Genomic DNA, 27,594 nt, shown 5'->3' with positions numbered 1-27,594 from the left:
TTTTGTTGTCTTCTCGTTTATTTCGCAGAAGATAAATGAGGGCCGCCACCCAAGCTTCGTCTCCTGGCTCGTTGGTCGAGGGGGGCCATTCCACTTCCGGCTGCCAAGCTGTGAAGGTGCGGAAAGGATGAGCTCCGATAGCTCGTTATCGGCGGCCGCCGGCCGCGGTTTATCTGTTTCTTCGGACGAATACCGTGTTTTACTGCCTCCGCTGCCAACTGGAAATGCTGCGCTTAACACTGTGTTTTTGCACTGTGATGTGTCCGGGCGGCCATACCGCATCAACGACTTCGAAGACGAGATGGAACGACTGGGAATGATCCAGGATGTGGCGTCGATTGGCGCCTATCAAATGAACCATGTGTGGGCTGTGTCGACGCACTCCGCGGCAGCCAAGCACCGCCTAGTTGCTGCGAAAGAACTTCGTATCAAGGGCAAGAAATGTCTCGTGCTCGACCCCAACGATGGCGAAATTCGCATCAAGATCCACTGGCTGCCGTACCAGCTTAGCGATGACGTCGTGCGGAAGGCCCTCGAACCTTTCGGAAAAGTTGACCGCATCACAAGAGAGACTTGGCCAACAAGCAAGTTCAAGGGAGCCCAAACGTCGATAAGGTCAGTAACCATAACCTTGAAGAATGGGTACACGACAGAAACATTGCCGCATCAGCTGCGTATCCAGGGAGGCAATGCCCTTGTGATAGTGCCCGGACGATCGCCTTTGTGCCTGAGGTGCAAGAGGAATGGGCATATCAGAAAGAACTGCCGCATACCGCGGTGCTCCGAATGCCGGAGGTTCGGGCATGAGGCTCCGGATTGCCGGAAGACCTACGCGATGGTCACGGGAGGCAAGAGTGAGGAGGAAGACACAGAAGCCGTTATGGATGAGGAAGAAGCTGAGGAGGCAGCGGCCTCCCCCCCACTGCACGAAGACCAGCCGACGTTGGAGACAACGCAAAGCCCGCCTGTAGCTTCGCCACTTCCTGAGGTATCAATGGATGCGCCTCGGAAACCCGGAGAATACGGTGAGCCCGAAAAACCCCCGCAAAACGAACTTTCTGTCAGCATGCCGACTACGTCGACCACAAAAGACAGCGTGATAGGCGTAGAGCCGCAATATGAAGTCTCGCGAGAACAGGCGAAGGAAACTGCGCTGTCAGGAAGGGAAGCGGAGGAAGTGACTGAATTTCCAGCCTTGTCGCCGATTGAACCAGAAGCAGAAGATGAACTAAATGAGGCGTTAGGAAGGAAAACCGCTCATGTAAAGAATAAGTGGAACGCGCCCACTAAAAGAAGGGCTCGCTTTAACCCCGCGCCACGCGTACCCATAGAAATACGACGTCGAAAGCGTTCCGTTTAAACGGCCAACGTAACTAGGCGCCCCATTCGCAAATAGAAAGAAAAGAAAAAGAATCTTTATTTTTTGCAAATGCCCTTCCTAAAACTCGCAACCTCTAACTGCCTAAGCCTTGTAGGCCGTATGCGCAAGCAGTGGCTCTTAAACCAGCTTTTGCAGGAAAGAATCGACATAGCATTTCTTCAAGAAACAAAATTAGCCTCAAACGAGCAGCTAGATAGCGCGGCTCGATTCTTTCACAATCGCTTTCACTTTCACTTCTCGCCCGCGTGCGGGCGCAGCGCAGGAAGTGCAATCATGATAAGGAAAAGGCCGGCTTTAACCGTGTATCCTGAATATGAAAGGGATCACAGCGGGCGTGTTTGCAGTGTCGATTTAATACTTCGTGGCGAGCAATACAGGCTTATCTCAATCCATGCACCAAATGACCCGCCGCAACGGACAGAATATTTCACGAAGCTCAGGCAGTATCTTGACACCCCATGCCGCACCGTTCTCGCGGGTGACTTCAACTGCGTACTGCAGGCGCGTGACTGCTCAAAAAGAAGGCCAGCTGACCCCAGTTTGAAGGAGTTGCAAAAGCTCTTACGCGATTTTGACTTGCAGGACGTAGCAGATGGCACACCAGCCCTCGCCCCTGCATTCACGCACTGGCAGGGGGACTGCCATGCGCGACTAGATCGCGTGTACGTATCGAGTGAGCTTATGTGCATGAACGTCTCCTCCCGAGTAACGCCAGTGGCGTTCTCTGACCACGGCTTTGTCACTGTCACGTTTGAGAACGGCGACCACCGAAGGACCAAGCAAACTGCCAAACCTTCTTGGCAATTATGGAAACTTAACGAAAGCCTTTTAGACGAGGAGGATGTGGTCTCAGGGATCAAAGCTATAATCACGCAGGTACGAGAGCGGGGCGAGGTAAACGCCATAGCGTGGGAAGAAGTGAAAGAAGAGTGCAAAATGTTTCTTGTGGCGAAAGGGCAGGAAAAAGCGGCTCTAAAAAGGGAAAGAAAAAACGTTTTAATGCGCACGCTTCGAAGTCTCATTGAAGCGGAAAATTCCGAACCGGGAAAGTTTATGACGGATATTAGAGAATGCAAAGGACAGCTCCTATCAATTTTGGAAGCCGACTATAAAGGCGCTATGATTCGTTGTCGAATCGAAGCACAACAGAGGGACGAGGAACCGATCAAGATTTTTAGAACGAAAGAAAGGCAACATGCTGCACGAAACAGAATAGAGGCGGTGCAAGATGGCGACGACATTCTTACCAGCCAAGATGACTTTGTAAGGGCGTTCACAGGGATGTACAAAAGTCTGTTCGAAGAGAAAGATGGCGTACACAGTCGGGGGTGCGCGTTTAATTATGCTGATCTGTTGCCAAAGGTCAGCGATGATATTAGAGAGGAAACAAATGAAAGCATTTCCGAGTCTGAAGTTGAATGGGCCATTAAAAAGCTGAAGCCTAGGAAAACGCCCGGTATCGACGGCCTAGGAAGTGCATTCTACAAGAAGTTTGCATCGGATTTGGTGCCAATTCTTTGTTCCGTGTACGAAGACATACTGAAGCGGGATCTGATGCCTCCCTCCATGAGGCAAGGCCTGACGGTCCTAATCCCAAAAAAGCACTCCAACCGTGTCCCGACCCCGGGCGACTTTCGCCCCATCAGCCTTTTGACGACTGATTACAAATTGCTGGCAAAAATTATGGCGAAGCGACTCGACGTAGCGCTCAGTGAGGTCATAGGGGGCCACCAAGCATATGGTATCGAAGGGCGGCGCATCTCGGATAATCTGCACACAATGCGCGTGCTGTGTGAAACAACATCGGTACACGGAGACAAGGCCGCGGTGCTAAAGGTGGATTTAAGTAAGGCCTTCGACCGTGTTGATCACGACTTTCTTTTTGGGCTGCTTAAAGCTTGCAACATCGGGGAACGTCTTCTGAAGTACATCGCCGTTTGCTATAGGGAGGTGTCAACGCGCCTTGTCATCAACGGACAAACAACGGACAAGATACTCGTCAACAGGTCGGTGCGACAAGGATGTCCGCTGTCACCGATACTTTTCGCACTTTACCTTGAACCTCTCTGTCGTTCCATTCTGAACGACAATACTGTCGGTGGCGTCAGCCTGGCAGACGAGACCGTGAAAGTGCTCGCCTATGCTGATGATCTGACCCTCGTGTGTGCTTCCAAAGAGGAGATGCGCAAAGCGGTGCAACATGTGTCGGAATTCTGCAATGTGTCTGGTGCAAAAGTGAATCGTGACAAGTGTTCGGGTGCATGGTTGGGTGATTGGGACGCCAAGCCAACCAGCTTATTGGACATGCAGTGGTCTGACCAAGTCGGCATGTATCTCGGAGTTTGTTTTGATACCACCAATCTGCAAAATGGACAAAACACCATCAGTCTAAACGGACTAGCAGCAAAGGTGCGTGCGTGGCATGGGAGAACCATACTACTTGGAAATCGTGCGTTTGTGTGCAATACAGTTTTCTTTCCTGCTGTTTGGTATGCTGCTCAAGTGATGCCATGCCTACCAGCCGATGTGAATCGAGTGCATAGATTCTTTGCCACGTTTATTTGGGAGTCTCGCTTTGAACGAATGAGGAGGAGTAACCTGTTTCTAAGTTTAGCCAAAGGTGGTCTGGGATTGGTCAATGTTGAGGTAAAGCTCAGAGTTCAGAGGTACCTTTTTTTTCGCAGGCAGAATAGGCCTCTAATGTTGAACTCATTTGCTAAGCTGGGCTGTCGGTTTTTGAGAGACTGGCTTAAAGATGCTGGTGTAGGACCAAGGTCACGAGTGCTAAAGTTTTACAGGGAGCTGGAACAGGCGGTCCGGTTTTTCGAAGAGAGGTTCTCACGGGACTACTTAATGGAAGTGAAAAGAAAATCACTGTACTGGGACACGATTGACATGCTTTTTCCAGCTCCGCTGTACCGGTCACGAATGGATAGTACATTAGTGTCAGACGTCTTGAAACGATTACCACGGCTTCCTGTTGAGGTCGCCGTCAAGGATTTTTTTATCAGGTTTCACGTGGAAGTTCTGCCGGTGAAGCCATGGCTGGCAAACAAAGGTTTCTTTGTTCCGTGGTCAACCAACTGTGATCTCTGCCCTTACCCAGAGTCCCTTCAGCACGTGTTCCTCTTTTGCACGAACGCAGCGCATTTCTGGCATGAGGTCAGATCAGCATTTGGAATTTATCTGTATCCAACTTGGAAGGATGTGAAGTTTCTCACAAGTGAGGAATTCCGAGATGACAAATGTGTGGAAATTCTCCTGCTGTTGGGATTGTATGCAATTTGGCGGTCTCGCACGGATCAAGTCCTTTGTTTGGAGGGAGCAAAGTCCGCGTGGACGCATTTTTGTGACGCGTTTGCCTACACCAGCTCTCTGTTAAAAAGTGCAGACGACGAGCTATCCAGCAAGTGGAAAGTAATGGAGGCGCAATTGCAAAGACGCGTCCATCCGTGATTTCAAGATGAATCAGTGTATCTGTGTGTTGCACTTCGGTGAGTGTACTCTGTTATGTCAACGGACTCTGATGTATAAAGGCAAAGACTGCCTTTTTACTATGTACATAGCACCCGATTTTAAAGAAAGCTCAAAAAAAAAAAAGAAAAGGCTCGTTGGTCTAGGGGTATGATTCTCGCTTAGGGTGCGAGAGGTCCCGGGTTCAAATCCCGGACGAGCCCATTCCTTTTCTTTTTTGTTGTCTTCTCGTTTATTTTGCAGAAGATAAATGAGGGCCGCCACCCAAGCTTCGTCTCCTGGCTCGTTGGTCTAGGGGTATGGTTCTCGCTTCGGTTGCGAGAGGTCCCGGGTTCAAATCCCGGACGAGCCCATTCCTTTTCTTTTTTGTTGTCTTCTCGTTTATTTCGCAGAAGATAAATGAGGGCCGCCACCCAAGCTTCGTCTCCTGGCTCGTTGGTCTAGGGGTATGATTCTCGCTTCGGTTGCGAGAGGTCCCGGGTTCAAATCCCGGACGAGCCCATTCCTTTTCTTTTTTGTTGTCTTCTCGTTTATTTCGCAGAAGATAAATGAGGGCCGCCACCCAAGCTTCGTCTCCTGGCTCGTTGGTCTAGGGATTTTGCTTCCGGCGACTGCGCAGTGCGGACGCAGGATGGCGAGCTCCGTGAAAGGAGCGGCTTTGGCGGGCCCTGCGGCCCGCGGTAACAGGTCAACGGATGTGAACATTGTTTCGCAGGATTACGAAGTTATTCTGCCCCATCTACCTTCAGGACCAACTGCCCTCAATACGATTTTTGTGCACGCTGACGTAAAAGCCAGGCCCTACAAAGTGGAAGATTTCCGCGACATGCTTGTTCGTCTGGAACTGCTCCCCGAGGTTATCGCCTTGGGGGCGTACCAGATGAACCATGTGTGGGCGGTAACTTTCAAGGACGCTGACGGAGCAAAGAAGTTCGTCGCCGCTGGTGAAGTGCAGGTCAAGGGGCGTCGGCGTGTCGTCATCGACCCGAGGAACCAGGACGTCCGTTTGAAGCTCCATTTGGTTCTCCACTTCGTCCCCGACGACGAAATACGACCTGCCCTGGGGCCTTACGGCAAGGTCACTGAAGTGACCAGAGACCGCAGCGTGTCCAAGGCTGCACGGCGCAGTCGTCGACTACACGCTTGGTCACACTTAAGTTAAAAGCAGGCGTCAGCGTCGACGACCTGCCGCACCAACTACGTGTGGCAGGGGAGCAAGCCCTCGTCGTGGTTCCCGGCCGGGTTCCAGTCTGCCTGCGCTGCCACCGGAGCGGCCACATTCGGCGTGAGTGCCGCGGTGCGCTAGCTGCAGGCGCTTTGGCCACGACGAGAGTGAGTGTGTGCGGACTTATGCCAATGTGACTGGACCTACGAAAAGTGACCGTGAGGCGGAATACATAATGGATGCCGCCGACGCCGAGGACGCTGCGAAAGGAGAAGACGTCGTGCCGTCGCCAGAGGTTACGCCCCCTGAGCCTGCCTCCGCAGTGAAGCCCCCTGTCACGAACGCCGAGGTAACACCGCCTAACGATGCCGGCAGAGAGGCTACAGCCAGCCTCCCGGTGCCCGAAGCGGTCAGCTCATCTGACAAGCAACATGAAGGTGAGCTTACGGTGGCGGGAACTTCAGCTTCGGAGCCAAGGGAGGAAGGTGCGGCGGAAAACGGGGCTGCAGCTGTGAAGCGTGCACGCGAGCTGTGTGAGGAGGGAGGAACTTTATTTGCGACGAATGAAGAACCGCCGACGAAAGCAGCAGTAGGAGGTCGGCGCTCTTCATTTAAACCAAAGCCCAACATAACGCTGGAGAGGCAACCGATGGGGCAACGGCCCCCGTAACATCACGGACTGAGCCTAAAGTGGTGTGTGAGTTAAGGTGGTTTTCCGCGTATGCTAGGCGCAGAAGTAGTGGTGCATCTTATTCATCGTACCTGCCTTTCTTCGGCTACTTTGGTGTATAAAATCCGCCGCTCTGTTGTAATGACCAGTTAACCTTTTATGGCTGCGAAACTAAAAAATGCTCTAAAAATAGCGACTTTAAACGTGAGGGGCTTGGCGTCAAAAAGACGCCAGTATCAGCTTAGCCGCATTTTGCTTGAAAACAATATCGACATAATCGCAGTGCAGGAAACGAAGGTAGAAAGTGAGCAACAAACAGAGCGGATGATTTCGCCTTTCAGGGCGCGTTATAACGTTTGTGTGTGCCATGCCGTTGGCACGTCCGGCGGCTGCGCACTCCTCATCCGCAGCAGCTTGGGCGTTTGCGAGGAGAGTGTAACAGTAAGCGAAGACGGCAGAATGATTGTGTGTGATTTTGTGTATTGCCAGTACGCGTGGCGGATAGTTTGTATTTATGCACCCAACAAAGAAAATGAGCGTAAAAGATTTTTTGAAGACATTGAAGCCTATCTCAAGTGTGATAGACAGATGATCCTTTTGGGGGATTTTAATTGTGTGTGTTTGGCCGAGGATAGAGTAAAAAAACAGCCCGTCCGGGAAGCAAGCGCGCTTCTGTTAGGTATACTTACCCAGGAACATAATTTGAGTGACGTAGGTCACGTACTATCCTGCGGAAGTTTTCCGCAATTTACGCACTTTCAAAATCAGAGCCACGCCAGATTAGATAGAGTGTACGTGTCCTGTAGTCTAATACAACTTTGCAACAATTATGAAGTTAAAAATGTGTCTTTTAGTGATCATGCTTTAGTTTCGATGGTCGTGGGTACAAAGATAACAAAACCCACCTTCAATTGGAACCTATGGAAATTGAACGCGAAGCTTCTGTCGGATGAAGATTTTTTGGCTCAAGTAAAGAAAATGCTTCAAAAAGTGCTCGACGTAGATAATGAAGATGTCATCGTTAAGTGGGAAGACTTTAAGAGCAATGTCAAGATAGCCGCAATCGAAAAAGCTTGCGTTGCACGCCGTTGTGAAAAGCAGAAAGAAAAAGAGTTACATGACCAACTAGACTTTTTCTTAAACCAGGAAAGTACCGTTCCAGGAAGATACAACAAAGAAATAAAACAAATAAAAACTGAGCTTGAGATTATCGATACAGAAAAGTACCGAGGGGCCATGATAAGGGCACGGGCCGAACGATTGTGGGGAGGGGAAACGCCAACCAGGCGGGCGTTCAGTGATGAAAAAAGTTACGCAAAACGGAATGAAATTCAGGAGATAAGTTACAAGAACACAGTTATGAGTGATGGCCAGATCATAGAGAGGGCGTTTGTTGAATATTATACCGAACTGCTGGGTCTTCATAAAAACGTTACGAGCGATTACAAAAGTGCCTTTCTTTCACTGTTGCCACAGTTGGATGAATACATTAAAATACAGTTGGAAGCTCCAATTACCAAAGCTGAAATAGAGACGGCGATTGATGAACTAAGCTCGGGAAAGTCACCGGGGCCGGATGGAATAGTCGCAGCATTCTATAAGGCGTTCAGGTCCGAAATAGCGGAGGCCCTGTACAGAGTACTTGACAGAGCGTATGAGTGTAAAGACCTGCCTTTGTCTTTTCGAAAAACACATATTGTTTTGATCCCAAAATCTGAAGACCCAATCAAGCTGCAGTCAGTGAGTGCTTATCGTCCGATAAGCCTCACCAATGTTGACTATAAAATTTTCATGAAAGTACTGGCAAGGTGGCTGCAAACAGTAATAAAAGACATAGTTGGTCCGCACCAAACATGCGGAATTAAAGGGAGGACCATTTTCACGAACACGCACACAGCGCGCAGCATATTAGAATGCATAGACGCAATAGGCGGTCGTGTCGCCATGCTGCAGCTCGATTTAGAAAAGGCCTTCGACCGTGTAGCTCATGAAGTGTTATTTTGTGTTTTAGAGCACGTGAATGTTGGCTCAGTGATTTTAGACGGAGTCAAGATGGCGTACAAGCAGTGCAGTGCGAGTGTCATTGTTAACAAGGAATTAAGTACCAGCTTTCCTGTCCTTTCTTCCGTAAAACAAGGCTGCCCCTTGAGTCCACTGCTTTTTGCGATGTACTTAGAACCCTTCTGTTTAAAGATTTTGACCAACAATAGAATAAATGGCTTTAAGCTGCACTCAATTGAAGTCAAGATTCTGGCATACGCAGATGATATTGCGGTGTTTTGTACAGAGCAGGACAGCATCAACGAGGCGGTAAAGGACGTCACAGCTTTTTGTAAACTTTCTGGCAGCACCATAAATTGGAATAAGTGCTCGGGATTCTGGCACGGTCAGTGGGAAACCACACCACCTGTGTATGAAAACGTTCAGTGGACTGTGGTTCCCACGAGGTACCTGGGTGTGCCGCTTGAGTACTACAGGGTAGAGCACTGCACGGGCCTGATTTTAAGGCCCGAGCCCGGCCCGAGCCCACTTTGTGAAGCCCGAGCCCGACCCGGGCCCGTAACACCGAGCCCGGGCCCGGCCCGGGCTCGGGCATTCATAAGTGTGCCTAGCCCGGACCCGGCCCGGGCCCGTCGTCTCAATCCCAGGCCCGGCCCGGGCCCGTCGTCTCAAGCCCGCGCCCAGCCCGGGCACGGTCTTTCTTTTTTTTGAGCCTAGGGAGGGCCCGCATGTGTGTGACCAGCCCTGGTCTTCGACGTTGAAGAAAATTTGTTTATTATATTTGGTCGAGTGTCTTCGTAGTGGGAAATCAGACGGATCATCTTGTCTGTACAAGCACGCCCTGAATTGTAACGCAAAAAATAAGGGTTTAAAAGTACATGTAGTTTAGCTCACACTGTCTGCAGTTCACGCCACATGGGCGTAATAAGAGGTCGTATTCTTACACGAGAGACAACATCAACTTTGAAGGCCAAACTCTTGGCAACTTCATGTGGTTGTTTCGGTCAAAAGTTGGTATTAATGAAATTTCTTGCTTTCCATTTGAATCCACGAGTATGTGCGTGCGTTGAAATATTTTCCCTGGAGTGGTTGTTCAGCGGTGGTGCTTCTCTAGCACGCGAGTTTGATTTCCAGCCACGGCAGACGCATTTAGATTGGTTCGACATCTAAAACACACGTACATAGACATAGGTGCACAGCTCCAGGGTGGCTTAATTAATTCCTTCGCCGCTAGGGCATTCCTTGTAACCGTATCTTTGATTTATTATACACCAAAATATAAAATCTTGATGCAGTACATGAAATGTCATTAAAGTTACAGTATAGTGACTATCAGCCCTAGCAAAACACGTTTTTAAAACAATGTGTGCACCTAACATGAAGAAGCCCGTAAAAGTAAACTCAGAATCTTCAATTTTATGCTCTTTTCTACACTTCAAGTCGAAACTATTAACGGCCGGGCCTATGAATTCAAGCCTGAGCCTGGCTCGGGCCCATGGCGTCGAGCCCGAGCCCGGTCCGGGCCCGCGGCACTGAGCCCGAGCCCAGCCCGGGCCCGCGGCACTGCGCCGATAATCTACTTCGGGCGGCCCGGCCCGGCCCGGGCCCGTGCAGTGCTCTACAGGGACCCTTCCGAACACTGGAAAGAGCAAACAGAGCAGGTGCGCGAGAAAACGTCGAAATGGGGAGGCCGTGATATGTCTGTGTTTACGCGGGCGACTGTTTGTAATCTTTTTATTGTCGCAAAAGTGTGGTATGTGTTGCAGGTATTGTGCATGGCCAGGGGTGCGGTGCAAAGGTTGCACCGAGTATTTGCAGTTTTCCTCTGGGGTTCAACATGGAACGCACCAGTCGAACAAATCTTTTCCGTTCTGTAAAAAACGGAGGGGTCGGCCTTGCACACTTGTTTCTGAGACAAGTAGTAGCGAGATATATTTTTTTGCGAGACCAGAATGACTTATTTTTACGAACTGTAGTCCAAGTGTTCCTACGAGATGAGTTGTCGGATTTCGTTGTGTCGTCAAGTGATGTGACACACAATCGTGTGCGAGGTTACCTCCGTGAGGTAGTCGATTCTTTCAAATTTCTTAAAGCCCGTTTTTCCGTTGAATATTTAGGTAGTGTTTCTCGTAAACATTTGTATAAGGATTTGCTTGATGTTTGCTTGCCCGAACCTCTGTACCGCTCCTTGTACAGAGGAGAGGGTGGAAGGGATGTGTTGAAGCGAGTGAAAAGAATGCCTGTGCGACCATCTGTGAAAAGTTGTTTCTTTCAATTGCATACTGGCACGCTCCCAGTGAAACCATGGCTTCAAGAAAAAGGCTTATTTGTGGCTTGGTCCATTAACTGTCGCATTTGTCTGAAGCCAGAAACGATCGACCACATATTTCTTGACTGCTCAGACTCCGTTCTGGGACATTCAGACTGGGACATTCTGAAGCGCACGCTTAAAAAAGACCTTGTAATAACGCCCCATGGCATTCGTTTCTTGTCCATTCAAAGCAGAGGGGGCGTGCCGTATGATATGTTTGTGCTGCTGAGTCTCCATAGTATTTGGAAGACACGAATGGCTGACAGACACGCTCATGTGGACGCTCAGCCTGCGAGAGTGTATTTCAAAGAGAGTATGGTGTACATGAGAGAAATTTACAGGCTTCAAAAAGAGCCGCCTGAGTGGCTACCTCTGTTGGACAGCTTGGTTGCACTGAAAGAATTTTCACTCGTCGCACTGCCCAAGTAGGGCCAGTGCATATGTGTGCGTAATATTTTGTGTACTGATATTACATGTCCTATGTATGTGCCAAGCAGGCAATAAAAAAAAAAGGCTCGTTGGTCTAGGGGTATGATTCTCGCTTCGGTTGCGAGAGGTCCCGGGTTCAAATCCCGGACGAGCCCATTCCTTTTCTTTTTTGTTGTCTTCTCGTTTATTTCGCAGAAGATAAATGAGGGCCGCCACCCAAGCTTCGTCTCCTGGCTCGTTGGTCTAGGGGTATGATTCTCGCTTCGGGTGCGAGAGGTCCCGGGTTCAAATCCCGGACGAGCCCATTCCTTTTCTTTTTTGTTGTCTTCTCGTTTATTTCGCGGAAGATAAATGAGGGCCGCCACGCAAGCTTCGCCTCCTGGCTCGTTGGTCTAGGGGTATGATTCTCGCTTCGGGTGCGAGAGGTCCCGGGTTCAAATCCCGGACGAGCCCTTTCCTTTTCTTTTTTGTTGTCTTCTCGTTTATTTCGCAGAAGATAAATGAGGGCCGCCACCCAAGCTTCGTCTCCTGGCTCGTTGGTCTAGGGGTATGATTCTCGCTTCGGGTGCGAGAGGTCCCGGGTTCAAATCCCGGACGAGCCCATTCCTTTTCTTTTTTGTTGTCTTCTCGTTTATTTTGCAGAAGATAAATGAGGGCCGCCACACCTGCTTCGTATCGTGGCTCGTTAGTCTAGGGGTGTGATTCTCGCTTAGGGTGCGAGAGGGCATGGGGGTGTTGGCCTGTGTCATATATTTGTTCGCCAGCTTGTGAACCGGTTTATGTTTCTGCGTGATACACGTGATCCATTTCTTCGCACTTTAATGCAGATTACATTAGTAGATGCCTTGCCTATGTATATTGTTTCTTCTGTAAGTGTTAGATGTGGTGCCGTGAAAGGCTATATGAAGGAAGTGGTTGAATCCTTTCGTTTTCTTTCTGTGAGATTTTCGGTAGAATATTTAGCCACTGTTTCGAGAAAAACCCTTACAAATAATTTGGGGGAGATGCTGTTCCCCGTACCACGTTATCGTGAAATGTTTAGTTCTGGTCCTGGGCAGGATGTGTTATCCCGTGTGAAAAAAATGGCAGTCCCAGCATCCGTGAAAACTTTCTTTTTCAAGTTACATACAGGAACGCTGCCAGTTAAAACATGGATGGAGGAGAAGGGGCTGTTTATTGGTTGGTCAAACATCTGTACGCTGTGTGCGAAAGCCGAAACAGTGGAACATGTTTTCGTGGAGTGCTGGGACGCCGTATTTTTTGGGACGTTTTACAGAGAACGTTAAAGAAAGACCTGCCCATTTCAGCGCATGGCATTCGGTTCCTTCCGGTTGAGCGTGAAGATGAAGTCCCGTATGATTTGATCATGGCGCTAGGTTTGCACGCCATTTGGAGGTCCAGAATGGCTGTGCGACATGCGGACCCCAATGCGCTCACTGTAAGCAAGTATTTTGCTCAAAATGTCAGGTTGTTGTATGAAGTGTACAAGTTACAGGACCCCGAACTTGAATGGCTTTCTGTTTTGGAAGAGCTATGTACTTTTGATGTTTATTTTAAGTCCTTCCGTCAGCCAATGTTTGGCAGGCGGTTTTTAATTTATCCATGACTTGTATTACGTGTGTGCAAAAGGTAATAAAAAAAAATGGCTCGTTCGTCTAGGGGTATGATTCTCGCTTCGGGTGCGAGAGGGCCGGGGTTCAAATCCCGGACGAGCCCATTCCTTTTCTTTTTTGTTGTCTTCTCGTTTATTTCGCAGAAGATAAATGAGGGCCGCCACACCTGCTTCGTCTCGTGGCTCGTTGGTCTCATTCTATTTCCGGCCACCGAAGCGTGCGGACGCAGAATCATGAGCTCCGGCGGAGCGCCGATAGCGGCATAGCCTGGCCGCGGCAACAGGATGGAAACGAAAGAAGATAACGAGTACCAAGTTATTTTGCCTCAACTGCCGACAGGACGGGCTGTGTGTAATACGGTGTTTCTTCACGGCGACGGGAAAGCCAGGCCGTTCCGTGTAGAGGATTTCCGGGACATGCTCGCCCGTGTTGGTGCGCTCTCTGACGTGATCGCGTTGGGGGCGTACCAAATTAACCACGTGTGGGCCGTGACCTTCAAGAATGCGGAGGCTACAAGAAAATGCTCGCGGCCGGAGAGCTGGAAGTGAAGGGACGCCGCTGTCTTGTCATCGACCCGCAAGACCAGCAGGTGAGGCTCAAACTTCACTGGCTGCTGCACGGTGTTGACGACGAGGACATCCGAACGGCGCTCGCCCCATTTGGAAAGGTCACCGAGATAACGAAAGAACGATGGCGAGTCCAGGGAGTCCTTGACAAGGGGTCTACGACGCGAGCGGTAACGCTGAAGCTGAAAGCCGGTGTGACGGTGGAGGATTTGCCGCACCAAATTCGGGTCGGAGGGGAGTTGGCCCTCTTGGTAGCGCCAGGCAGACCTATGCAGTGTTTGCGCTGTAAGGGGACTGGTCACGTACGCCGTGAGTGCAAGGTGCCCCGCTGCTCCCGGTGTCGCCGTTTCAGCCATGCGGATGCGCAATGTGTCCGCACGTACGCCAATGTTACGGCACCCGCGAGCGGTGAAGACTTCGCAGAGCACTTGATGGACGTTGCCGAGGCGGAAGCAGCGGCACAAGGCACAGGGAACCTAGAGACTGCGCAGGCGTCCCCAGGAGTTCCACCTCCTCCCAACGGCAACGAGCCGAAGACCCTAGAAGAACCCCCTGTGGTTGATACTGCGGTCCAAGTGGAAGGCGAAAATAACCGCCAGCCCAGCCACGTCGATCCCGAACCAAGCGGTGAGAAGTCGATGGATGTTGGCGCGCCGGCAAGCACCGGGAGCACCACCAAGCGCGGCCTGGACAAGTCGGACGAAGGAGAGGAAAAAGGGACCACGGCCAGCCGCTTAAAACTAACCCGGGATGGCGGCCTTCCTTCAAGCCGCGGCCTAACGTCGAGAACGGACGGGCACGCCCACCAAAGCCGTCAACACAGCATCCTCCCCCCGCGTCCAAGGTGCCGGATGGAAGCGTCTAGCAAGGCGCTGACGCGAAAAGGTAAGCACCATGCCCGCGGTCTCTAACATTCAACAAAACGGTAATGGAAGGCTCCCTGAATGTTGCAACCTTAAACGTCCGTGGTATGGCTGCTAGACGAAAGCAAAGCCAGGTTTACCACCTCTTGTTAGAACAGGACGTAGACGTGCTCGCAGTTCAAGAGACGAAGGTTGAAGGGCAGGTGGAGACCGAGGGCATGGTGCGCCGTTTCACGTCGCGTTACTACGCTTGTGTAAGCCACGCTGTAGGAACGTCTGCGGGTTGTGTCTTGTTTGTAAGGAAGCTACCTGGCCTGGAAATCCAGGCGGTGGCTTCATGTCATTCAGGGCGGCTCGTGGTGTGCGACTGTCGTTTCAATTCTATCGAGTTTAGAATTATATGTGTGTATGCGCTAGATGCTAGAGTGGGATTTTTTGAAGGTCCCAAGCAGCACACTAACACCGAAAGGCTGCTTATGGTTATGGGAGACTTCAACTGTGTCCTGTCGTCCCACGATAAAACAAGTAAGAGCGCCTACAGAGACGCTAGCACCAGTGTGTTGTGCGATATCGTAAGTGAATTCGACTTTCTGGATGTCGGGGAATGCCTGGAGGGTACGAGGGATGTGCGGTTCACTCATTTTCAGGGGTGCAGCCACGCACGACTGGACAGGGTTTATATTTCACTGGATTTAGTCCATAAGTGTCACAGCTATACCGTACAGCCTATTTCGTTTTCAGACCACTGTATGGTTAAATGTAGAATTGGGAAGCAGCAACAGAAAGCTCCTTTTTCCTGGGAGCTGTGGAAATTGAACGAGAAACTGTTACAAGACGAATTGTTCATGTGCTTTGTTACTGAAAAAATTACGGAAATAGCTGAAGAGAGAGAGAGAGATCAAACTTTATTTAAAGCGGCCCATGTCCGGGCTGCCGAAAATGTGGTTCTGGTGGGCCTGGAAGACGTTCAGGTGGGAATTCCACAGGTGTCAGGGCCCCGCACGTGGGCAATGTGCCGGGCGAGGCGAGGCCAAAGGATGGGGCGAAGATCAGGCGGAGGAGCGGCCCAGTTTTCCCATGAGTATGGAATGTGGGATGGTAAAAGGTGTGGATGAAGAAAGTGAGGTGATCTCCTGGCGCGAGGACAAGTCCAGTAGGTGTGTTTAACGTCGGGATAGGCACCACACACCTGACAGTGGGGCGTGCCATCTCGGGTCATGATATAGTGAAGAACGAGGTCACAAGGGAGGGAGAGAGTCTGAGCCTGGCGGATGTAAGTGCCTTCGCGGCGTGTGAGGTCAGAAGTGGGAGGAGGAAGATTACGGCGAGATCTGCGAAGGTCCTTCAGCTGTTGCCTCCGGGCCTTGCGATGGGCGGCGCGTTCTTCCTTGGGGCTGTAGTCCTGGGGCCAGGGTTGAGGGTCGCTCGGGTTTCGATTTACACGAGCAAGGGCATGAGCCCTTTCATTCCCTACAATTCCCTGGTGTCCGGGGACCCATTCTAGAAATACGTGCAGGTGACTGTGGGCTGCCATGTAGCATGTCAGCTCGTGATGAATGTGCGCAGGTAAGGAGTTAGTTGAAGAGATAACAGTCGAATCGGGGAAAGGTGGGAATTAGGCAAACAAGACATCAAAATAAAAGCTATCGAAAGATCTAGCAGTATTAAATACGAAGAAAACATGAAAGAAAACGGGCTGCGTGCAAACCTTCAAAAGTTGATAGCACTGGAGAGCAAAAACCCAGGCATGTTTAAAGAAGACATAAGGCAGATAAAGCACAAGCTTGAGGTAATTGATCAGGATCGCTATCGCGGAGCGCTTGTGCGCGCGAGAGCGGAAAATTGGGCTGCCGGCGAGATGCCCACAAAACGGGCGTTAGGAATAGAAAAGACGCAAGCCCGTCGGAATCAGATTAACGAGATAGAAAGGAACGGTCAAGTAACTTCAGAAAAAAATGAAGTGGAGGGCGCGTTCTTTGAATATTATAAAGCACTGTTCGCTTTCAGGGAGATAGACGTAGAAAAATTCAAGCGCGATTTTATCGATGTGTTGCCTCGTTTGGAAGATGACGAAAAAGAATGGCTTGAACAACCCATTTCGGCAGATGAAGTCAAATGTGCCATCGACAACTTGAATCCGGGCAAGTCACCGGGTCCCGACGAACTGGTGGCGGCTTTCTATAAACAGTTTAAACATTTGTTATCTCCTGTTCTTGCCGGCTTGTACAATGAAGCTTACGAAATTAAAACGCTTCCGCCATCGTATTCTACTTCGCATACGGTATTAATACCGAAAACAGACGATACGGAAAAACTTAGGAATGTTAAGGCATACAGGCCAATCTCTCTAACAAATGTGGACTATAAAATTTTCATGAAGGTTCTTGGTGAAAGGCTATAAACAGTAATCCAGCGAATTGTTGGACCGCATCAGACATGCGGTATCAGGGGCCGCAACATCTTTACAAACATACACAAGGCTAGGTGCATTCTTGAATGTTGCGATACAATGCACACGGGTGTGGCGATTCTCCAGCTCGATTTGGAGAAAGCCTTTGACTGTGTTTCTCTCGAGATTTTGTTCTGTATTTTAGAGTATATTAATGTTGGTTCGGTTATAAGAGAGGGAGTGGCTCTGGCTTACACGAATTGCTCTACACAATTGATAGTTAACAAGAACTTGGGAGCGGTCATCGACGTGCAACGATCTGTTCGCCAGGGATGCCCCCTCAGCCCCTTATTGTTTTGTGTGTACATTGAGGCGCTGTGCTTGAGTATCATCGGGAATGGTACAATTCGAGGTTTCAAACTGCAAGAGTCCGAGGTTAAACTGCTCGCCTATGCGGATGATATTGCTGTCGTGTCTTCGAATAAAGAAAGCCTGGTGACCGCTGTGGAAACAGTGAAGCGGTTTGGTGAGGTCACAGGCAGTGTCGTGAACTGGGGAAAGTGCCTGGGGTTTTGGGACGGTGAATGGATGTCCACTCCTGCTTTTTATGCTAATGTTAACTGGGTCACCACCCCGGTAAAGTACTTGGGAGCCCCCTTAGAATAATATCGCGACAGTGAGCCTTATTGGCGCGGGCAGGTGCAGGCACTGAGGGAGAGGGGGGGAAAACTGAAAGCAACTGGTTTGTCAGTGTTTGGGAAAGCCACAACTTGTAATCTCTTTTTTGTTGCAAAGATTTGGTTTGTTATGCAAGTACTGCATTGTTCACGCTTGAACGTCCAGAAGCTACATCGCGTATTTGCTGTTTTTGTTTGGGGGTCCAATTGGGAAAGGAGTAGTAGAACAAACTTGTTTAGAAGAATCAGAGATGGGGGTTTAGGGCTTACGCACCTGTTTGTACGACAACTCGTAAACCGATTTTTGTTTTTGCGTGATATACAAGACCCTTATCTGCGCACTGTAATTCAAGTTCGACTAATGCGTGCTGTACCCGAATTTGTGGTTTCCTCACGCAGCATGCCTGGGGGTATTTATGGATATTTTAGAGAGATTGTTTTGTCATACCAATTTTTGCTAGCCCGGTTTTCGATGCAATATTTGGCCAATGTAACGGGGAAAAAATTGTATAAGGATGTGTGCTATGTAGTATTCCCTGTTCCACTGTATAGAGCAATATACTGTGCTGGGCCAGGGCAGGATGTGTTGAAACGAGTGAAGCGAATGGAAGTGTCACCCGGAGCAAAGTCCTTCTTCTTTAAATTACACACTGGTACGCCTTCAGTGGCGACTTGGATGAAGGATAGGGGAATCTCTATGCCATGGGGAACCGACTGTTCATTTGCAAACAACCGGAAACGGTGGAACATGTCTTCCTCCACTGTTGGGCAGCAGTATTTCTGTGGGATGTCCTCCAAAGGACACTTCGAAAGGACTTTCCTCTGAGCCCACATGGCATACGATTCTTGAGCATAGGCAGTGAAGATGGGGTTCCATTTGACCTTATCATGTTGCTTGGCCTGCACAGTATTTGGCGTTCGCGAATGGCCTGGCTCAATCGTGATGTAGACGCGCGACCGACGCGACAGATGTTTAGAGAAAGCGTCTCTCGGTTCGTGGAATGTCAAAAAGCAAAGAATACAGTACCTGAGTGGCTGTCAAGGGTTGAACCTCTTACGGCGCTTAGGGAATTTTAAAAGACAACGCCGGCCTATGATGGCACGGCAGCCTCATTGTTAGTTTTACCTCTGTACCTGAAGTGTTTTGTTGTACTGTCTAAGACCGGCAATAAAGAAAAAACAAAGGCTCGTTGGTCTAGGGGTATGATTCTCGCTTAGGGTGCGAGAGGTCCCGGGTTCAAACCCCGGACGAGCCCATTCCTTTTCTTTTTTGTTGTCTTCTCGTTTATTTCGCAGAAGATAAATGAGGGCCGCCACACCTGCTTCGTCTCGTGGCTCGTTAGTCTAGGGGTATGATTCTCGCTTAGGGTGCGAGAGGTCCCGGGTTCAAATCCCGGACAAGCCCATTCCTTTTCTTTTTTGTTGTCTTCTCGTTTATTTCGCAGAAGTAAATGAGGGCCGCCACCCAAGCTTCGTCTCCTGGCTCGTTGGTCTAGGGGTGTGATTCTCGCTTCGGGTGCGAGAGGTCCCGGGTTCAAATCCCGGACGAGCCCATTCCTTTTCTTTTTTGTTGTCTTCTCGTTTATTTCGCAGAAGATAAATGAGGGCCGCCACGCAAGCTTCGTCTCCTGGCTCGTTGGTCTAGGGGTATGATTCTCGCTTCGGGTGCGAGAGGTCCCGGGTTCAAATCCCGGACGAGCCCATTCCTTTTCTTTTTTGTTGTCTTCTCGTTTATTTCGGAGAAGATAAATGAGGGCCGCCACCCAAGCTTCGTCTCCTGGCTCGTTGGTCTAGGGGTGTGATTCTCGCTTCGGGTGCGAGAGGTCCCGGGTTCAAATCCCGGACGAGTCCATTCCTTTTCTTTTTTGTTGTCTTCTCGTTTATTTCGCAGAAGATAAATGAGGGCCGCCACACCTGCTTCGCCTCGTGGCTCGTTAGTCTAGGGGTATGATTCTCGCTTAGGGTGCGAGAGGTCCCGGGTTCAAATCCCGGACGAGCCCATTCCTTTTCTTTTTTGTTGTCTTCTCGTTTATTTCGCAGAAGATAAATGAGGGCCGCCACCCAAGCTTCGTCTCCTGGCTCGTTGGTCTAGGGGTATGATTCTCGCTTCGGGTGCGAGAGGTCCCGGGTTCAAATCCCGGACGAGCCCATTCCTTTTCTTTTTTGTTGTCTTCTCGTTTATTTCGCAGAAGATAAATGAGGGCCGCCACCCAAGCTTCGTCTCCTGGCTCGTTGGTCTAGGGGTGTGATTCTCGCTTCGGGTGCGAGAGGTCCCGGGTTCAAATCCCGGACTAGCCCATTCCTTTTCCTTTTTGTTGTCTTCTCGTTTATTTCGCAGAAGATAAATGCGGGCCACCACACCACCTTCGTCTCCTGGCTCGTTGGTCTAGGGGGCATTCTGCTTCCGGCCGCGCTAGTGTGCGGACGCGGGATGACTGGCTCCTCAGGAGCGGTGAATGCGGCCATGTCTGGCCGCGGAAACAGGTTTTTTGGCCAGGAATCTGGAGATTACCCCGTCAGTTTGCCAATGCTGCCAACAGGTCGGTGTGTTTTAAACACCATTATTCTTCATGCGGACGTTCGTGCGAGGCCTTATCGCGTCGAAGATTTCAGGGACACTTTGGCTCGTTTGGAATTGCTCCCCGAGGTGCTTGCCTTGGGGGCGTATCAAATGAACCACGTATGGGCCCTGACATTCAGGGACGAAAGCGGCGTAAAGCGCATGCTCGCGGCCACCGACGTGAAGGTGAAGGAGCGCCGGTGCCTCGTCATGGATCCGGCGAACCAGGATGTGCGGATGAAACTGCACTGGATTCTGTACAACGTGCCGGACGACGAGGTGCGAGCGGCGCTGCTTCCTTACGGGCGTGTCGTCGACATCGAGCGTGAGAGGTGGCGTGTCCAGGGCATGAATGAGAAAGGTTCGACGACCCGGTCGGTGACCCTCAGGCTCAACGCCGGCGTGAGGCTCGACGACCTGGCGCACGAGCTCCGGGTTGCGGGCGGCCAGGCGCTCGTGGTCGTTGCAGGCCGGGCCCCGCAGTGCCTCCGCTGCTCGGGGACGGGCCATATGAGGCGCGACTGCAAGGTGCCGCGCTGCACGGTCTGCCGCCGCTTCGGTCACGAAGCGACGCAGTGCGTGCGGACGTATGCACATGTCACCGGACCTGTCGGAGACGCGGACGCGGCCGAAAACCGTATGGACGAGGATGAGCCGGAGGCGGCGGCGGCCGGTGGAGGTGGTGCGTCCGCAACCGGGGACCCTTTGGCGGAACCAGGCGTGGAGGACGTAAATGCTGCGCCCGCGAAGCAGCAAACGACCTCCCAGAACGACCCAGCGCCGGTGGCACCTGTGCTGGACGCGGAAAGTGAGGAGTGTGTTGGGGCGGGTTCGACGAACAACACCTTAACTCGTGAAGTGCGTGACGCCGGCGACGGCGACGGAGACGACCCGGAAGCCACCGTCAAGCGGCCGCGTAAGGAGGACGACAAGCGTGGAGACTCTGGTGACTCCGGCAACGTCAAGGCAAGTGTGGGCGGGGTTATGCTGAGGCGTCCAAGCTTCAAGCCAAAGCCCAACACCACGCCTTATGACAGAGGACATGCAACGGGGAAGCCGCCGTAAGCGAAACGTTTGCCTGTTTTTTGGGGGGAGGTCTTTGAATGAGCGTTACGGCACGGACTACACTTTTTCTTTTTTTGAGGGGTAGAAAAGGGGACGGGGCTAGTGTTCCTGAAACGTGTGTGTAAGAGTGTGTTACTTGCTTTCATCTTCCATTCATGCGGTGTTGATTTCATCATCTGCGTTGTGCCACCCTTAATGTTCGCGGCCTTTCCGAGCGTAAACGTCAGAGTCAGTTGTACTGAATCATCAAGGAGAGGGAGTTAGATGTCGTAGCCTTCCAGGAGACGAAGGTAGAGACCGAGCAAAACACGGAAAGGATGGTGGGAGTGTTTAGTTCTAGTTATGAAGTCTGTGTCAGCCATACGGTGGGATTATCGGCTGGTTGTCTGATTTTAATACTTCGGAGCAGCGGCGCAGTAGTGCAAAACGTGACGTCCAGTTTATCTGGGCGCTTTGTTATTTGTGATTTTATTTTAGCGTCAAAAGAATGGCGGATTTTTTGTGTGTACGCACCGACAAAAGCCGATGAAAGAAAAGTGTTTTTTGAAGAGTTGCGGGCGTGGCTTGACACAGAACTGGCTCTTGTGCTACTGGGAGATTTTAATTGTGTGTGCTCGGCTCGCGATAAATCAAGTGGCACTCCTTATCGCGACGGAAGCACGATCGCATTGAATGGTATCACGGCAGAGTTTGATTTGGAAGATGTAGGGGATACGTTGGAATGCAAGACGCATATCCAGTTCACCCACTTTCAAGGAACGAGCCACGCAAGATTAGACCGAGCTTATGTTTCGCTAGAACTTGTGCCGGAGTGCTCTGAGTATAGTGTTACACCCGTGTCATTCAGCGACCATTGCCTCCTGTCGTTCTCGATTGGCAAGAGCAAATATAAGAATAAGTTCAACTGGCACTTATGGAAAATGAATAGCTCGTTGTTGAAGGATGAAGAATTCTTAAAAGAAGTTACAAAAAAGATTACGAACCTTCAACAGCACACATGTGACTGGGCCTCTGAGTGGGAGAACTTCAAAGCAGAAATTAAGATGGCAGCAATAGAAAGGTCGACCGCCGTAAAGCATGATAAAAGAAAAAGGAAGCCGTGCTTAGAGGGAATCTGGAGACGCTTTCTGCACTAGAGTGCCAGTCACCTGGACTGTTCAAGGACGACATTAAAGTTTTGAAACATTAGATAGAGGCTATAGAACAAGAAAAATATCATGGCGCGATAGTGCGAGCCCGTGCGGAAAAGTTTATGTTAGGGGAAGCCCCTACAAAAAGAGCATTTAGCTCCGAGAAGAGATACGCTACCCGCAACTCGATTGCTGAAATAGAGTACAAAGGGCAGGTTCTCAGCGAACAAGAAGCAATTAGCAAAGCTTTTTGTGAGTTTTATGATGGTTTGTTTTCCTACCAACCTGTGAACTTGGAACGGTTTAAGGACAACTTTTTAAGATTCTTGTCGGTGACAGACGATGAGACAAAAGAAAATTTATAAGTACCAATTACAGTGGAGGAGGTTAAGAAGGCTATCGACGAACTAAATCCGGGAAAGTCTCCAGGCCCAGGCGGGTTGTGCACGGCGTTCTACAAAGCCTTCCGCAATGATTTAAGTCCAGTGTTGTGTGGCCTGTACAAAGAAGCCTACAAACAGGAAAGACTGCCGCCCTCGTTCTCGCAAGCGCACACTGTCGTCATACCGAAAACAGACGTAAGCGAAGAGCTCAGAAAAGTTACTGCGTATAGGCCAATATCTTTAACGAATGTTGATTATAAAATTTTAATGAAAGTTTTAGCAAAGAGATTACAGAGTGTGATAACGAACATAATGGGCGAACACCAAACATGTGGTATAAAGGGAAGGTCTATCACAAGTAATATACATATAGCACGGAGCATTCTCCAGTGTTGTGACGGCATGAATGACATTGTAGCCATGCTACAAATAGACCTGGAAAAGGCCTTTTATAAGGTCTCGCATGAGCTACTCTATACTATTTTGGAAAAAGTAAACCTCGGGAGAGTAATAATGGAGGGCGTAAGACTTGCGTATAAAGATTGTTCGACAATGCTGGTAATAAATCGGTCAGTGAGCCGACCAATAAATGTGACGCGTTCAGTACGGCAAGGATGCCCGCTGTCCCCTTTACTGTTTTGTTTGTACATCGGGACGTTTTGTGCTAGCATCATAAACAGCAACATTATACATGGTTTCCAGTTGCAAGCATGTGAGGTTCGTGTATTGGCATATGCGGATGACATTGCTTTATTTTGTCGTGACCGAAAAAGCATCAGTGTTGCAGTTGCGTTGCTTAAAATATTCTGCGAGTATACTGGGAGCTCTGTAAATTGGAGCAAGTGCTTGGGTTTTTGGCATGGCAACTGCGACGTGACCCCTAGTGTTTTTGAAGGTATGAATTGGCAGGTTATGCCTGCCAAATACTTAGGCGTTCCACTGGAAAACTACCGAGATAGCGACCCGTACTGGCGAAGCCAGACGACTGCGATGCGTGATAAAGCGGAAAAGTGGGAAGGGAAGGGGCGTGCGCTGTCGATGTTTGCGCGCGCAACTGTGTGCAATATGTTTCTGTTTGCTAAACTTTGGCACGTTTTGCAAGTGATCCACTGTTCTCGCGCCAATGTTCAGGGGCTGCACTATATTTCTTTCTCTATGGCTGCACCGCGTTTGTGCTGTTTTTCTTTGGGGCTCGTCCTGGGAAACGACAAGTAGGACGAATCTTTTTCGAAGAGTACGCGAAGGCGGTTTATCGCTCTCGCATCTTTTTTAAGACAAGTGGTGAATCGTTTTTATTTCTTGCGGGAGGTTAAGGACCCCTTCTTGCGCACTTTCATTCAAGTCAGGTTAGGTAGACTACTGCCCCAATTCATTATTACATCATGTCAAAGCTACAGCGTAGTACACGGGTATTTAAAGGAAGTTGTGCAAGCGACTCAATTTCTGTGTGTACGCTTCTCGATGGAGCATTTGAGCTCTGTGTCGAAGAAAAAGCTGTACAGGGATCTTGCTGAAATTTGTTTTCCGGTTCCTCTATACCGATCCATGTTTCCGGTGGGCCCCGGGCAAAACGTTTTGAAACGTGTAAAAGCCATGGCCATTCCTCCTGGTGTAAAAACATTTTTTTTAAACTGCACTCTGGAGTGTTGCCAGTTAAAACATGGATGTTGGAGAAGGGTCTGTATGTGCCATGGGGAGTGGACTGTTCTTTGTGTAAAAAGCACGAGACGGTGGAACATGTTTTTTTTTTTATTGTTAGGATGGGGTGTTTTTGTTGGACGTTCTTCAGCGAACATTAAAACAGGAGTTTCCATAGAGCCCTTATGGCATCCGGTTTTTGGCAGTGCAAAACGATAATGGATTGCCTTACGACCTAGTGATGTTGCTGGTCCTCCACGGAATATGGAGGTCTCGAATGGCGTTTCGGCACTGTGACTTAGACGGAAGGCCAGCAAGGCAGTATTTCTGTGAGTGCCCAACGTATTGTAGAAATGTGGAAGAGTCAGAAATGTACTCCTGAATGGTTGCATGAATTTGAAAAGGTATTGTCTATGCCCCGTTTTTAGTTATATAGCGCTGGCTTGAGTGAAGTCAGCGATTTTATCATATGTACCGTTGTTTCTGTGTTTTGTTTGAAACCGGCAATAAAGAAAAAAAAAGGCTCGTTGGTCTAGGGGCATGATTCTCTCTTCGAGTGCGAGAGGTCCCGGGTTCAAATCCCGGACAAGCCCATTCCTTTTCTTTTTGTATTCGTTTATTTAGCAAAAGGTAAATTCGGGCCGCGACCCTACCTTCGTCTCCTGGCTCGTTGGTCTAGGGGTATGATTCTCGCTTCGGGTGCGAGAGGTCCGGGGTTCAAATCCCGGACGAGCCCCTTTTCTATTTTTTTTTTTTTTTGTTCTCGTTTATTTCGCAAAAGATAAATGCGGGCCGCGACACCACCTTCGTCTCCTGGCTCGTTCATCTGCTCCGGCCGCTGTGCATTGCGGATGCGGGATGGCGAGCTCCGTTCAAGGGGCGGCTTTGGCGAGTCCGTCGGCCCGCGGCACCAGGTCTCCTCTTTTTGACAACTCTGAAAACCAGGAATCCCAAGTTATTCTGCCTCATTTACTATGCGGACCGTCTGTTCTGAACACCATTTTTCTGCACGCGGACGTGAAAGCCAGGCCATACAAGGTGGAAGGTTTCTGTGACCCGCTGGTACGTCTGAATTTGCTGCCCAAGGTTGTGGCCTTGGGCGCATATCAGATGAACCACCTGTGTGCCGTGACGTTCAAGGACTCCGAGGCAGCTGCGAAGCTGGTTGCCGCCTCCGAACTTCAAGTGAAATGGGCGGAGGTGCCTTATCTTCGATCCGCGGAGCCAGGACGTACGCCTAAAGCTGCACTGGGTGCTCCACAACGTCCCCGACGACGAAGTGCGAGGGGCCCTGGCGCTTTACGGGAAGGTCACTGAAGTGACCCGTGACCGCTGGCGTGTGCCGGGGTGCTTTTCGCGTGTCTAGGCCCACTCGTCACAAGTCCACTCGTCATAGGCCAACTCGTCACAGGTGAACTGGTCAGGAATGCCAACTCGTCACAGGGCATTTCGTAGGAGGAAGTCTCGTATCACCGGAATATTCGTCACACGGAAAACTCGCATTACGAGCTTGTTTTCTAAAGCGATGTTTAGGCGATTGAGTGTTCTTTCAAAGTTTTGAACGCAGGAAGTTAGGTAAATATGCCGCCATACCGAGGTATATTAAAATGATAATAGCCTGCAAATTTGTATTACATGCAGTGCTGGATTGAGGTGGGGGCTAGGGGGGCTGCAGCCCCGGGCCCCCAGCTGTCAGGGGACCCTCTTGATCATATGAAAAATATATATTTTGAGTGTGCCCGCAGCCCGCATTGAAAGTTGAAGGTAGGAGCTTCAACCTCACCTTTACACCAAAGCTGACTCACGGCGTGACAGGTGGGGAGGATTAAGGGGGAGGGGGCTCACGTTATGGTTGACAACCTTCGAGTCCATTTCAATCTAATTTAGTTATTCCTACTCCTCTTCCCTGTTTTCCCGAGGTTTGTGAGAAGATGTCATGGGTACACAGCTTGATCGGGCCTAATAAGCCACATGAAAAAGGTCCCGAACTCGGCTCCGGTCTTTTTCGGCACAGGTCGTTTCGGTAGTCTTTTCGGTACAGGGACATCGATGTAAGCGGACGTTTCGGCACGCGCACGTTTCGCTATAAGAAGGGTCAAGCATGCGAATAATGAAATAATGTCTGTAGAGCATATTAAACTATTTAAGCCTGAGGGACGTTATATGTAATTATTGACAACTTAAGCACTGCCCACAGGCTCATACACAGTTTCTGCCCCAAATTTCAATGTATAGCGCTTGAAAAGGAAGTTTATTGCGATGACGACTCGTTCAATAACGCTAGCGGATTAGTTGAATCGCATAGCGTGATTGATATTGACTCGATATTCTAGCTGAGTGGTCAGTGCATATACTGTTATTTAAAAGTTCAAAGGTTGTGTAGGCCACTCGCGGGGTCGTTCGCCTTCAGCATGCGCCTCTGTGCTGCAGCCTCTGCAGGCTGTCTGAGCAACAAGCATTGCGGAAGCTACATATCCGCGCGACCCCATTCGTAGCGTAATTCTCTAGACGCCACTCCGTGTGGACGCAGAGGCCGCCGGGCCAGCCCGACCCTAGTGGCTCCCTTCGAGCTGGGGAATCAGCAGGCCTAGGCGGTGTGAAGAATTCAGGCGTGGGCGCCAAACAAAGCAACAACAACGTCTGTTTCCTTTCTGGATGACGAAAGCTGTGTCCACTTAAAACCATTTCGATGGCGTCTTGAAAACGGACCTCCGCCGCGACTCGGGGACGGTAAGCTGTTTGTCCCCGCGGGAGCTTTTCGCTTTGGAATGAGCCGCCGGACGGCGCGGCCAAAGGGCGGCCCGCAGATCTGGTCCCGTGTGGGAGTGGCGGCACGAGAGAAGAACCCTGGAAGGAGCGCGGGAAAACAGTGGACGCGGCAGACGTGTTGAGGACTTGAAAACAAGAGGTCCACCCATACTCGCCTTCGTCGTAGACCCCGAATCTAGTCGAGAAGCTTTAGCGTATTTACACAGCCAGTTACGACCGAACAACAACCCGACCTATCGACAACGAACTACTGACTGCTGGAACTGTTGTGCGGCACCGATGGGAGCAGCAGCACGGGGGTGAGCAGAGACAATCTATCCCTATTAAACTGTTGCCTCATGCCATCTCTCGTGCTCACCTGTCGCTCTCCAACCCAAAGGGGACCCGTTAAAGGGAAGCTGAAGCGCTTTCCAAAAAATTTGAGTTAGATTAACAGTAATATAGTTTCTTGCGCGCTGATTCCGAATATCACATTGAAATTTATCGTACATGAGTCCAAGTGGCATTTAT

The 27,594-nt window shown here is 50.1% G+C and overlaps 2 protein-coding genes and 15 non-coding genes across 17 annotated transcripts; all 17 read left to right on the top strand.

Moving 5' to 3' along the window:
* The first annotated feature begins 108 nt into the window (after nt 1-108).
* On the top strand, nt 109-1,970 carry LOC144167930 (uncharacterized). The gene is made up of 2 exons (XM_077697052.1): nt 109-1,239; nt 1,964-1,970. The coding sequence occupies exons 1-2, from the start codon at nt 128-130 to the stop codon at nt 1,968-1,970; spliced, it is 1,119 nt and encodes a 372-aa protein (XP_077553178.1). The 5' UTR covers nt 109-127.
* A 1,866-nt stretch (nt 1,971-3,836) lies between these two features.
* On the top strand, nt 3,837-4,925 carry LOC144167082 (uncharacterized). Its single transcript, XM_077696472.1, has one exon. It carries the CDS (start codon nt 3,887-3,889, stop codon nt 4,835-4,837), a length of 951 nt encoding a protein of 316 aa, XP_077552598.1. The 5' UTR covers nt 3,837-3,886; the 3' UTR covers nt 4,838-4,925.
* Nucleotides 4,926-4,986: 61 nt separating this feature from the next.
* On the top strand, nt 4,987-5,058 carry Trnap-agg (transfer RNA proline (anticodon AGG)). The gene has a single exon. It is a non-coding gene; the product is annotated as a tRNA-Pro (tRNA).
* Nucleotides 5,059-5,135: 77 nt separating this feature from the next.
* On the top strand, nt 5,136-5,207 carry Trnap-cgg (transfer RNA proline (anticodon CGG)). The gene has a single exon. It is a non-coding gene; the product is annotated as a tRNA-Pro (tRNA).
* Nucleotides 5,208-5,284: 77 nt separating this feature from the next.
* On the top strand, nt 5,285-5,356 carry Trnap-cgg (transfer RNA proline (anticodon CGG)). Its single transcript has one exon. It is a non-coding gene; the product is annotated as a tRNA-Pro (tRNA).
* Nucleotides 5,357-11,514: 6,158 nt separating this feature from the next.
* On the top strand, nt 11,515-11,586 carry Trnap-cgg (transfer RNA proline (anticodon CGG)). Its single transcript has one exon. It is a non-coding gene; the product is annotated as a tRNA-Pro (tRNA).
* A 77-nt stretch (nt 11,587-11,663) lies between these two features.
* Trnap-cgg (transfer RNA proline (anticodon CGG)) lies at nt 11,664-11,735 on the top strand. Its single transcript has one exon. It is a non-coding gene; the product is annotated as a tRNA-Pro (tRNA).
* A 77-nt stretch (nt 11,736-11,812) lies between these two features.
* Trnap-cgg (transfer RNA proline (anticodon CGG)) lies at nt 11,813-11,884 on the top strand. Its single transcript has one exon. It is a non-coding gene; the product is annotated as a tRNA-Pro (tRNA).
* Nucleotides 11,885-11,961: 77 nt separating this feature from the next.
* Nucleotides 11,962-12,033, top strand: Trnap-cgg (transfer RNA proline (anticodon CGG)). The gene has a single exon. It is a non-coding gene; the product is annotated as a tRNA-Pro (tRNA).
* Nucleotides 12,034-18,723: 6,690 nt separating this feature from the next.
* Nucleotides 18,724-18,795, top strand: Trnap-agg (transfer RNA proline (anticodon AGG)). Its single transcript has one exon. It is a non-coding gene; the product is annotated as a tRNA-Pro (tRNA).
* A 77-nt stretch (nt 18,796-18,872) lies between these two features.
* Trnap-agg (transfer RNA proline (anticodon AGG)) lies at nt 18,873-18,944 on the top strand. Its single transcript has one exon. It is a non-coding gene; the product is annotated as a tRNA-Pro (tRNA).
* Nucleotides 18,945-19,020: 76 nt separating this feature from the next.
* Nucleotides 19,021-19,092, top strand: Trnap-cgg (transfer RNA proline (anticodon CGG)). The gene has a single exon. It is a non-coding gene; the product is annotated as a tRNA-Pro (tRNA).
* A 77-nt stretch (nt 19,093-19,169) lies between these two features.
* Trnap-cgg (transfer RNA proline (anticodon CGG)) lies at nt 19,170-19,241 on the top strand. Its single transcript has one exon. It is a non-coding gene; the product is annotated as a tRNA-Pro (tRNA).
* A 77-nt stretch (nt 19,242-19,318) lies between these two features.
* On the top strand, nt 19,319-19,390 carry Trnap-cgg (transfer RNA proline (anticodon CGG)). Its single transcript has one exon. It is a non-coding gene; the product is annotated as a tRNA-Pro (tRNA).
* A 77-nt stretch (nt 19,391-19,467) lies between these two features.
* Trnap-agg (transfer RNA proline (anticodon AGG)) lies at nt 19,468-19,539 on the top strand. Its single transcript has one exon. It is a non-coding gene; the product is annotated as a tRNA-Pro (tRNA).
* Nucleotides 19,540-19,616: 77 nt separating this feature from the next.
* On the top strand, nt 19,617-19,688 carry Trnap-cgg (transfer RNA proline (anticodon CGG)). The gene has a single exon. It is a non-coding gene; the product is annotated as a tRNA-Pro (tRNA).
* Nucleotides 19,689-24,979: 5,291 nt separating this feature from the next.
* On the top strand, nt 24,980-25,051 carry Trnap-cgg (transfer RNA proline (anticodon CGG)). Its single transcript has one exon. It is a non-coding gene; the product is annotated as a tRNA-Pro (tRNA).
* Nucleotides 25,052-27,594: the final 2,543 nt, after the last annotated feature.

This window comes from Haemaphysalis longicornis, unplaced genomic scaffold (assembly GCF_048455015.1).
Source record: "Haemaphysalis longicornis isolate Haplotype H1 unplaced genomic scaffold, Haemaphysalis longicornis Haplotype H1 scaffold_2, whole genome shotgun sequence".
NCBI classification, from domain to species: domain Eukaryota; kingdom Metazoa; phylum Arthropoda; class Arachnida; order Ixodida; family Ixodidae; genus Haemaphysalis; species Haemaphysalis longicornis.
The sequence above is the reverse complement of the archived record's forward strand: the minus strand, read 5'-3'. Positions and strand labels throughout refer to the sequence as shown.